General features: G+C 40.6%; 1 protein-coding gene across 3 annotated transcripts in view; it reads right to left on the bottom strand.

The window, feature by feature from the left end:
• APBA1 (amyloid beta precursor protein binding family A member 1) overlaps positions 1-12,184 on the bottom strand; it is a 458,099-nt gene that overhangs the window by 9,872 nt on the left and 436,043 nt on the right. For 2 of the 3 annotated variants that reach the window (XM_053702520.1, XM_053702519.1), the window contains exons 12-13: positions 2,824-2,943; positions 145-285 (exon numbers count right to left, since the gene is read on the bottom strand). In XM_053702520.1, coding sequence (XP_053558495.1) covers positions 145-285; positions 2,824-2,943 — 261 coding nt within the window. Of the gene's footprint in view, positions 1-144; positions 286-2,823; positions 2,944-8,830; positions 8,953-12,184 lie in introns of those variants that run through there. The other variant, XR_008400662.1, reaches the window with a different exon arrangement.

Raw genomic sequence — 12,184 nt, 5'->3', positions numbered from 1 at the left:
CGTGTAGTATATTAAATTGATGGTCGGTGCAAAAAACTCGAAAGTTTTGGAATCCTTTAACCATGAAAGATTATTGTGGTAAAAATAAGAAATAAATGAAAAAGGACTTTCAGGTTTGCCTTTATTCAATAATAAAATCCTTACTTCACCAACGGCATTTGAAAGAATATGGACTATCTTCTCATGAGGGGTTGCCACTACGCTTTGCCCATTTATCTCGATGATTCGATGACCCACTCGCACACCCCCGCGTTCTGCAATGCCACCTCTCATAAGGCTACAGATCTGCAAGAAATAGAAGATAATAGCAAAACCACTAGTACACAATAAAGAATAAATACAAACCATGCAGAACTGAGATGTAAGACACTGCAACTCAAAACAATGTTTACATAACATCCAAACAAATTCTAGTAGGATGCTCACTATATATTTTAATGCTAAATAAGAATCTAACTCCTTTAGCATAAAAAAATAGTATTTATAATAATGGAGTGGACTATTCGTGTTTGTAGGCTATAATTGTGATATATATTCTCAGGAGAACACTGGCAAGCTGTAAATGCCGTCTGTGAGGTAAATACTTGGCCCTTTCATGCCAGAACTTGCAGCTCTATGGTAACACAACCGTGCTAGCATGGCAAAGTCGCTTGTCTAATTGTGTTTGGTCAGTCCGTGAAACTAACATGCTAGAAAAAATGAGAGCAGATGCCTAGAGGATATTTATATTGAAAAATGAAATAATAGGAGACAGCATACACATTTACCACTTAACAGTGTCATCTAAATTCAGTAAACATTTTTAGTCTACAACGAAAAGAAAAAATTATTCCATAAAATAAAATATAAAAAATGTAAACATTTAAACCATGTATCAGAGCTTGAGTTTTATTTATACTGTATGTAAATGTAAGAGACATTACGACACAAATAATACACATTCGGGTATAACGCCCATTAGTTGCTGGGAAATGTGAAAACGCTGGTGCTGTACCAATTAGTGCCTACCCTAGTCATTTAAATATAAAACTGTATTAAAGGTCAAGGAAGTCAACATAAAACTGATTATTCAGAGAGTTAAAATGTTCATAAAACTTTCCAATGTAAGTCTACTGTCATATTTAACTTTCTTTTGGTATCCTTTGTTGAAACTTGTACGCTCTAGAGCATGCATGCGTTTTGAGTACTATGCGTATTACAGTTACAAACATTGTTGCAAAAACTGCTGATATATAGCACATGTGCATGCTCAGGTGTGTACCTCAATATGCTCTCATGAACTTCCAAATGCTCGAGTCCTCACACTTGATGAAAGTCCAGTAAGTATTCACTAGCCCAACACAGTTTGACCCGTTAAGCTGAAATCAGCACCCATCTAACTTGTGTGCGTGGTGCTTATATACCATAGCTACATGTATTAGACTAAATCATTGCGGACCTAAAATATAGTAAACACTGACACCACCAAACAGAAAATGGTCTGTTAGTACTAATGAAATCTATATCACTATTGGCAGCCAAAGGGGGGCGAAAAAAAATCATGTTTTGAAGTATCAAAAATAGGGATAAGAGGATATGTTCTGACAAGGTCTGTTATTTTCATTTGAGATAATTAATAATCGTTATCTTTTAACTTATCTTTGGCTGCCAATAGTGATATAGATTCCACAAGTACTAACAGATCGTATACAGTTAGGTGGCCTCAGTGTATTCTATAGTTATGGTCCACAGTGTATTAGTATTAGATATGAAATATGCACTAATAGAAAGAAGATTCGTTTCAAGAAAGGACACCTACAGAAATGGGTACATTTTATAATAAAAGCAAACTGAAAAGTTTGTTTTTTAATTGAATTCCCTCACTTTGACTTCCTTTGTCATATTAAAAACAAGTATTTCAGTTCTATATATTCATTATAACTCTCAAATGCTGTAAGGAAAAAAATAGTTAATTCAAAAGTCTGTTTAATCAAACAGCTTTTAATTTACTTACATTTCTCGTCCTTCTCCCCACATTTCCACTGCTGTCTACAGAAGCAGAGAGCTACAGCCAAATGGTAGCTGAAGCACTAACTTTTATAGAGAGAAAAGGCCTTGCCCATGCTGCCCTCACTCTGCCTCTGTTCAAGTGTCAGGTCTGGGCAGTAGCACTCTGCTTCTATATCTGAAGATGCAGAGGTGGACAAGTGGTGGGGAGGAAAAGAAGGGAAATTAAAGTTAAAAGCTGTTTTATTAGACAGTATACATAGAAATTATATAATTGTTTTTATGGGCCTGAGTTTGTGGTCCTTTAAAGTCAAATGAAACCCCCCAAAAAAATCTTTACGTGATTTTAAACAATATTCCAATTTACTTCTATTTCAAATTTGCTTCATTCACTTGGTATTTTTTGTTGAAGGAGCAGCAATGTACTACTAGGAAGAAGCTGAACCTATAAAGTCAGGCAATGACAAGAGGCAAATATGTGCAGCCACCAATCAGCAGCTAGTTCAATGTAGTGCATTGCTACTCCTGAGACTAGGTATGCTATAAAAAAAAAATCATGCATTTTTTTGGGGGGATTTCATGTCCTATTAAATTGTATTTACAAAGTAACGAATGTCACACTGCATTTAGTAAATCAGGCTATTATCACTATACAAACTATGTCTACTGTATATCCCTAGACGGAACAACTAGTCGCTATTTTTCACTGAATACAATCATACTCACTATACTGTGAATTGCAATCACACTCACTATTTTACAGTATATCCTTATATTATGTATTAGAATAACCAGTAAAGATGACACATTAACCACAGTCAAAACACAGTCACTTACAATGCCATTCTGTACACTGAAGCCAAGTTGATACCGGAGGTCGGGTCTTCTAATCAAGACAGTGGTAACGGGAGGGCACCTCACTATATTTAACTTCACCCGAGCCTGATTTTTCAAACCCTGGATAAAGATGATGCAAAATTATTTAATTGGCTACTACCTTACTGCATTCACATTGCTTAAACATTTCATAAAACATTTGTAAAATAACCGGTCCTTAATCAAAGAGTAAAAGGTTAAAGGGATACTAAAGACATTTTTTTTCTTTAATGATTCAGATAGAGCATGCAATTTTAAGCAACTTTCTAATTTACTCCTATTATCACTTTTTCTTCGTTAAAAATAGCAAGAGAACCAAAAAAATATTGATAGCCGACCCATTTTTGGTTCAGAACCTGGGTTACATTTGCTTATTGGTGGCTAAATGTAGCAAACCAATAATCAAGCGCTATCCAGGGTGCTGAACCTAAAATGGGCCAGCTCCTAAGCTTTACATTTTTGCTTTTTAAATAAAGATAGAGAATGAAGAAAATTTGATAATAGGAGTACATTAGAAAGTTGCATGCTCTATCTGAATAATGAAACAAAAAAACACGTAATTTATGCTTACCAGATAAATTCCTTTCTTTCCTGGCAGGAAGAGTCCACAACTTAATTCCTTACTGTTGGGAAAAACAACACCTGGCCACCAGGAGGAGGCAAAGACACCCCAGCCAAAGGCTTAAATATTGCTCCCACTTCCCCCATGTCATTCAGCAAAGGGAACGAGGAAAAGTAGGAGTAACATCAGGGTATAAAGGTGCCAGGAAAGAAAGGAATTTATCTGATAAGCATACATTTAGTTTTCTATCCATAAGGCAGGGAGAGTCCATGACTTAATTCCTTACTGTTGGGAAAATACCCAAGCTCCAGAGGACACTGAAGGAATAACGGGAGGGAACAGAAAAAATGTGGACCCTAATCTGAGGTCACCACAGACTGCAAAATCTTTCTCCCAAAAGTTGCTTCAGCCGAAGCAAACACATCAAATTTGTAAAATTTAGAAAAAGTATGTAAGGAGGACCAGGTAGCTGCCTTACACAAATCTGATCCATAGAGGCTTGGTTCTTAAAAGCCTAGTGGAATGAGCCGTTATCCTCTCAGGAGGCTGCTTAACCAAAAAGACAAGGAAGACTTAGTGGCCTTCTGGTCCTTACGTCCACCTGCATAAACCACAAAGATGAAGATTGTCTGAACTCCTTAGTGGCCTGAAGGTAACAACAATCTCTTGATTAAGGTTACAATCTGAGACCACCTTAGGAAGGAAACCTAAACTAGTGCGTAAAACCGCCTTATCGGCATGGAAAACAAGGTAAGGGGGGTCACACTGTAAAGCCAAAATCTCAGAGACTCTGCAAGCAGAGGCAATGGCTAACAGAAACAAAACCTTCCAAGATAACAGTTTAATGTCAACAATATGCATGGGCTCAAACTGAGCCTGCTGCAAAACATGCAAAACAAGATTGTTTTGCCATAGGTCTAAACACAGGTCTGATCCTAGTGAGAGCCTAAAAGGGAAAGTCAACACCAGAATTTTTGTTGTTTAAAAAGATAGATAATCCCTTTATTACACATTCCCCAGTTTTGCATAACCAACACAGTTATAATAATACACTTTTTACCTCTGTGATTACTTTGTATCTAAGCCTCTGCAAACTGCCCTCTTATTTCAGTTCTTTTGACAGACTTGCATTTCAGCTAATCAGTGCTCACTCCAGGGTAACTTCACGTGCATGAGTTCAATGTTACATGAACTAACGCCCTCTAGTGGTGAAAAACTGTCAAAATGCTTTCAGATTAGAGGCGGCCTTCAAGGTCTAAGAAATTAGCATATGAACCAACTAGGTTTAGCTTTCAACTAAGAATACCAAGAGAACAAAGCAAACTTGGTGATAAAAGTAAATTGGAAAGTGGTTTAAAATGGCATGCCCTATCTCAATCATGATTTTTTTTTTTTTGGGACTTGACTGTCCCTTTAACAAAGGACTGCACATCCGGAAGCTCAGCTATTCTCTTGTGCAGCAACACTGAAAGGGACGATATCTGTCCCTTCAGAGAACTGGCAGATAGACCCTTCTCAAACCATCCTGGAGAAAGGATAACATTCTGGCAACCTTCACCTTATGCTAAGAAAAACCACGTTCCTCACACCAGTGGTAGATGCACAGAGTAACCGGCTTACAAGCTTGAATCAAAGTGTCTATGACACTCTCAAAGACTCCACTCCTGGCTAGGACTAAGCGTTCAATCTCCACGCAGTCAGCCTTTAGATAATCTAGATTTTAATGTAGTAAGGGACCCTGTATCAGCAGGTTCCTGCGACAAGGTAACCTCCATGGAGGAGAAGAGGACAGTCTTACCAGAATGGAACCGCTAGAGCGTCTATTAACTCTGCTCGAGGATCCCTTGATCTCGAAAAGTACTTGGTTAGTTTGGCATTGAGATGAGAGGCCATGAGATCTATCTCCGGCATCCCCCATCTGCTGCAAATTTCTGCAAACACCTCAGGGGGGGAGGGACCATTCCGCTGTGAAAGGACTATCTGCTGAGGAAGTCTGCTTCCCAGTTGTTCACACCCGGAATGTGGATCGCTAACAGCATGCAATTGTGGGCTTCTGCCCATTCTTACACTTGGGACACCTCCCTCATCACTAAGGAACTCCTCGTTCCTCCTTGATGGTTGATGTAGGCGACTGTAGTTATATTGTCTGATATGAATCTCATAAACTGGGACACACTCAGCTGGGGCCAAGCCTTCAGCGCAATGAAGATTGCCAGCAGTTCCAAAATATTGATTGGAAGAGTGGACTCCTTCTGAGTCCACAAACCTTGTGCTTTTCTGGCACCCAAGACTGCTCCCCAGCATGAAAGGCTGAAATCCGTAGTCACAATCTCCCAGGGCGGTCTCAAGAAGCATGTGCCTCGAGACAGGCTTTCCAATACGATCTATTGGGACAGGTCCGAATGATCGCCATTCTATTGCCTCAGTATGCATAGTTGTAAAGGTCTAAAATGGAATCTGGCAAAAGGAATAATATCCATATCCATCCACCATGAGTCCAATCACCTCCATGCATTGGGCCACCGAAGATCTTAAAGCGGCCTGGAGGGCAAGGCACGCTGATGTCAAGCTTGCAACATCTCTGATCTGTTAGACAGATCCTCATGGATACAGAGTCTATAACCATACCCAAGAAATTCACTCTGGTATTTGGAGTAAGAGAACTCTTTTCCAAGTTTATCTTCCATCCATGAGACCGAAGAAGACTTAGAAGAAATTCTGAGTGATCCTTTGCCAGAGGAAAAGGTGGTGCCTGTACCAAGATATCGTCCAGGTACGTTGCTACTGCAATTCCTTGGGATCTGGCTACAGCCATCAGAGCACCCAGAACCTTTGTAAATATCCTGGGTGCAGTAGCTAAGCCAAATGGAAGTGCTATGAACTGGAATTGCTGATCCAGAAAAGCAAACCTTAGGAACTGAAAATGATCCTTGTGGATCGGAACATGCAGTTATGCATTCTTCAGATCGATGGTAGTCATAAATTGTCCTTCCTGAACCAGGGGAAGGATCGATCTGATTGTCTCTATCTTGAAGGAGGGGACACTTAAAAATTTGTTAAGGCACTTCAAGTCCAGAATTGGACGAAAAGTTCCCTCCTTTTTGGGTACTACGAAGAGGTTTGAATAGAACCCCAGACCTCTTTCTGATGCAGGTACCTGGACTATTACTCCTGAGGAGGATAGAACCCTTACGCAATCTAAAAAGGCTGTCCTCTTCTCTGGTCTTGTAGACCATCTGGAGAGGAGAAATCTGCCCCTGGGCGGATGAGATTTGAATCCTATCCTGTACCCTTGAGATACAACCTCCAGTACCCAAGGGTCTTGAACATTCTGAAACTAGGCGTCTGAGAAAAACCACAGTCTGGCCCCTACTCAATCCGATTTCGGATCAGGGGCCGCCCCTTCATGTAGATTTGTTATCTGCGGGCTTCTTAGCCTTCTTCGACTTATTCCAGGACTGAGCAGGTTTCCAGGTACTCTTGGATTTCTCAGGCTTGGAGGACGGAACAAAAGGAACGAAAATTAGAAGACTGCTGTCCCTTAGGTCTGTTGTTCTTATCCTGTGGAAGGAAAGCACCTTTCCCTCTGGTAACAGTAGAAATAATAGAGTCCAGGCCTTGACCAAAGAAAACCTTTTTTCTTCAAGGGTAAGGAAAGGAGTCTGGATTTAGAAACCCTATCTGCAGACCAAGATTTAAACCAGAGAGCTCTGCAAGCTAGGACCGCAAAGCCTGAAGCCTTAGCGTTGAGGCATATAATCTGCATATTTGTATCACAGATAAAGGAGTTAGCTATTCTTAAGGCCTTAATCCTCTCCTAAATATTCTCAAGGGGAGATTCTATCTCGTTAAGTTCTGACAGTCACACCAGTAGGTGGCAGCCCCAGCAACAACCGCTGCTGCTGGTTGAAATAAAAATACTGTGTGTTGGAACTTTCCAACTTCCTGTCCATAGGTTTTCTAAAGGAAGAACTTCCAGAGGGATAGTGGTATGCTTAGCTAGCATCGAAATGGCACCATCCACCTTAGGGATGGAACCACACAATTCCAGCTGAGAATCAGGGACCAGGAATAACTTCTTAAAAGTTGACTAAGGGGAAAAAAGGAGTTCCAACTCTTTCCCATTCACTACTGATAATATTTGCCATGCGAACTGGGACAGGAAAAGTTTGAGGAGCATTTCTGTCCTCAAAAACCCTGTCTAACTTAGGAATCAGGTTCCTCAGGCAGTTTTACTTCCGGAATCTCTAAAGTAGACAGAACCTCCTTTAGTAAAAAATGCACATGCTCAATCTTAAATCTGAAGGAGGGCTCCTCGGAAGGAGGGGGTTTAGTAAATGAAGTCTCCGACTCCGAGAGTTCACCATCTGACGCTACAGAGGTTAACTCATCCTCGGACAATTGAGACATACTGGCTAAATTCGATAGGAAATTTGCCGAATCTAATTCAGTAGAACTATGTTTAACCTTTCTCTTTCATTTCCCAGAAATAGTTAACCTTTCTCTTTCATTTCTCAGAGATAGGTAAGGCACTCAGGGCCGCAGACACAGCAGATTGTAACTGTGTGGTAAAGTCCACAGAGAAAAAGCCCCCTCCAGCCGGAGTATTAGGCGTGCCGTGGGGAACTGCATGTGAAGAGGTTTGAGGGGATGGGGTAGGCTATCTCCTGGACCACAGAATCCTGAGAGGTTGACGGCTCAGAGGGACTAATTATGCTAGGGGGGTTAGCAGATTTAGCTCCCTTCTTAGACTTTAGAATGGTACCCAGGTAATTGGAACAAAATTGAGCAGGTGGACAAAACACTGCCTCCTCACAGTATAAATAGGTATTATTATTTAGAATAGAAGGTGCAGAACCATCTAACGTATTATCAGAGTCCTCCATTGCTGGAGATGCAATTCCCCAGTAAGAAAACAGATTTAAACAACAATTTCTCTGTGACTTGTTTTAGTAATAAAAAGAGGGACCTTTATAACCCTAATAGCTGGGGCACCCACCACCTCCTAGACCCAGACAGCTATAGAAGGTTCTCCGTAGAATTGTCAGAGTTCCTACAGTAGGATCGAAAGGATAACGAATGAGACGCACCAGATTACGTAGTGCGCAAGAAGGGACCTCCCCTGCTATGAGAAAAAGTGCACAAAGCTATTAGAAGCTGCGCAACTCACAAAAACTAAAGTGAAACCTGTCTGTTCCATTGCCAAAAGTACGCAGTCTATTTGAGTCCAAACCTTCACAGTGTGTTCCTTAGAGAACAAAGCAGTACAAATATCCCCAAACTGTTCCAAATTAATCTCTGAATTAAAGGAGATATTAACCCTTGATCCTATTGAGGTTATGAGGCGTCACACAGTAACCCTAACAATAGGAGTCCATGCTAAATAGTAAAATAAAGCAGACTTACCCTCCAGGATCTATGCTGTGGCACAGATGCAGCCTCTCAAGTGTGACAGTCGTGCCTAGGGCTGCAACTAACGATTATTTTCATAATCAATTAATCGGCCGATTATTTTTTCGATTAATTGACTAATGGGATAAAAAGAGAATCAATAATAGTTTTCTATGCTTTAAATAAAATCCACATAATGAGTGTTGCAAATATAAACTTCAAACTAAAACTTTACATCAACACAACTGTTTCTTCAATTTTTAAGCAGCAGAGCACAGTTTTATAATTAAACAAAACCACAAACTGTTTGAAAAGAGGTAGAACTAGAAAGAGTTAGACTATCACTGTTAATAACATTCTGTTATTCACTCTTTCAGAAACTTTGCATTGAAATGCAAAAATCTCAACATGTCCACATGCTTCTGGCTAAGTCTGGTTCTCTGTTTGCAGCTATATTTCCTGCAGCAGAGAAAAGGCTGTTGAGGTGGTGTATAAGTAGGGTTTTGCCAATTTCACTAAAGTGGGATATTTATCTTTGTTAGCTCTTAACCAATGCTATGGCCTAGATTTGGAGTTTGGCGTTAGCCGTGAAAACCAGCGTTAGAGGCTCCTAACGCTGGTTTTAGGCTAACTCCGGTATTTGGAGTCACTCAAAAAAGGGTCTAACGCTCACTTTTCAGCCGCGACTTTTCCATACCGCAGATCCCCTTACGTCATTTGCGTATCCTATCTTTTCAATGGGATCTTTCTAACTCCGGTATTTAGAGTCGTGTCTGAAGTGAGCGTTAGAAATCTAACGACAAAACTCCAGCCGCAGAAAAAAGTCAGTAGTTAAGAGCTTTCTGGGCTAACGCCGGTTCATAAAGCTCTTAACTACTGTACTCTAAAGTACACTAACACCCATTACCTATGTACCCCTAAACCGAGGTCCCCCCACATCGCCGCCACTCGATTAAATTTTTTTAACCCCTAATCTGCCGACCGCCACCTACGTTATACTTATGTACCCCTAATCTGCTGCCCCTAACACCACCGACCCATGTATTATATTTATTAACCCCTAATCAGCCCCCCACAACGTCGCCGCCAACTACCTACAATAATTAACCCCTAATCTGCCGACCGCAAAGCGCCGCCACCTGCATTATAGCTATGTACCCCTAATCTGCTGCCCCTAACACCGCCGACCCCTATATTATATTTATTAACCCCTAATCTGCCCCCCACAACGTCGCCTCCACCTGCTTACACTTATTAACCCCTAATCTGCCGACCGGACCGCACCGCTACTATAATAAAGTTATTAACCCCTAATCCGCATCACTAACCCTATAATAAATAGTATTAACCCCTAATCTGCCCTCCCTAACATCACTGAACCTAATTTAAAACATTAACCCCAAATCTGCCGACCGAAGCTCACCACTATTCTAATAAATGTATTAACCCCTAAAGCTAAGTCTAACCCTAACACTAACACCCCCCTAAATTAAATATAATTTTAATCTAACGAAATTAATTAACTCTTATTAAATAAATTATTCCTATTTAAAACTAAATACTTACCTGTAAAATAAATCCTAATATAGCTACAATATAAATTATAATTACATTGTAGCTATTTTAGGATTAATATTTATTTTACAGGCAACTTTGTAATTATTTTAAACATGTACAATAGCTATTAAATAGTTAAGAACTATTTAATAGTTACCTAGTTAAAATAATTACAAAATTACCTGTAAAATAAATCCTAACCTAAGTTACAATTAAACCTAACACTATACTATCATTAAATTAATTAAATAAAATACCTACAATTACCTACAATTAAACCTAACACTACACTATCAATAAATTAATTAAATACAATATGTACAAATAACTACAATGAAATAAACTAACTAAAGTACAAAAAATAAAAAAGAACTAAGTTACAAAAAATAAAAAAATATTTACAAACATAAGAAAAATATTACAACAATTTTAAACTAATTACACCTACTCTAAGCCCCCTAATAAAATAACAAAGACCCCCAAAATAAAAAATGCCCTACCCTATTCTAAATTACTAAAGTTCAAAGCTCTTTTACCTTACCAGCCCTGAACAGGGCCCTTTGCGGGGCATGCCCCAAGAAGTTCAGCTCTTTTTCCTGTAAAAAAAAAAACATACAATACCCCCCCCCAACATTACAACCCACCACCCACATACCCCTAATCTAACCCAAACCCCCCTTAAATAAACCTAACACTAAGCCCCTGAAGATCATCCTACCTTGTCTTCACCTCACCAGGTATCACCGATCCGTCCTGGCTCCAAAATCTTCATCCAACCCAAGCGGGGGCTGGGGCTGAAGAGGTCCAGAAGAGGCTCCAAAGTCTTCATCCTATCCGGGAAGAAGAGTAGATCCGGACCGGCAACCATCATCTTCCAAGCGGCATCTTCTATCTTCATCCGATGAGGACCGGCTCCATCCTGAAGACCTCCGACGCGGACCCATCTTCATCCGGCGACGTCCAACTGAAGAATGACGGTTCCTTTAAGGGACGTCATCCCTCGAATTCCGATTGGCTGATAGGATTCTATCAGCCAATCGGAATTAAGGTAGGAATATTCTGATTGGCTGATAGAATCAGCCAATCAGAATCAAGTTCAATCCGATTGGCTGATCCGATCAGCCAATCAGATTGAGCTCGCATTCTATTGGCTGATCGGAACAGCCAATAGAATGCGAGCTCAATCTGATTGGCTGATCGGATCAGCCAATCGGATTGAACTTGATTCTGATTGGCTGATTCCATCAGCCAATCAGAATTTTCCTACCTTAATTCCGATTGGCTGATAGAATCCTATCAGACAATCGGAATTCGAGGGACGCCATCTTGGATGACGTCCCTTAAAGGAACCTTCATTCGGCTAGTAGGCGTCGGGAGAAGAGGATGTTCCGCGTAGGATGGAAGATGATGGCTCCCGAAGAAAGAAGATTGAAGATGCCGTTGATAGAAGACTTCATCCGGATCTTGGACCTCTTCAGCTCCCGCTTGGATGAAGACTTCATCCGGATCATGGACCTCTTCAGCTCCCACTTGGATGAAGACTTCAGCCGGATCATGGACCTCTTCAGCCCCCCGCTTGGGCTTGGATCAGGACATCGGAGGAGCTTTCAGGACGGATCGGTGAACCTGGTATGGTGAAGATAAGGTAGGAAGATCTTCAGGGGCTTAGTGTTAGGTTTATTTAAGGGGGTTTGGGTTAGATTAGGGGTATGTGGGTGGTGGGTTGTAATGTTGGGGGGGGTATTATATGTTTTTTTTACAGGCAAAAGAGCTGAACTTCTTGGGGCATGCCCCGCAAAGGGCCCTGTTCAG

Source organism: Bombina bombina, chromosome 2 (assembly GCF_027579735.1).
Source record: "Bombina bombina isolate aBomBom1 chromosome 2, aBomBom1.pri, whole genome shotgun sequence".
NCBI lineage: Eukaryota > Metazoa > Chordata > Amphibia > Anura > Bombinatoridae > Bombina > Bombina bombina.
The sequence above is the reverse complement of the archived record's forward strand: the minus strand, read 5'-3'. Positions and strand labels throughout refer to the sequence as shown.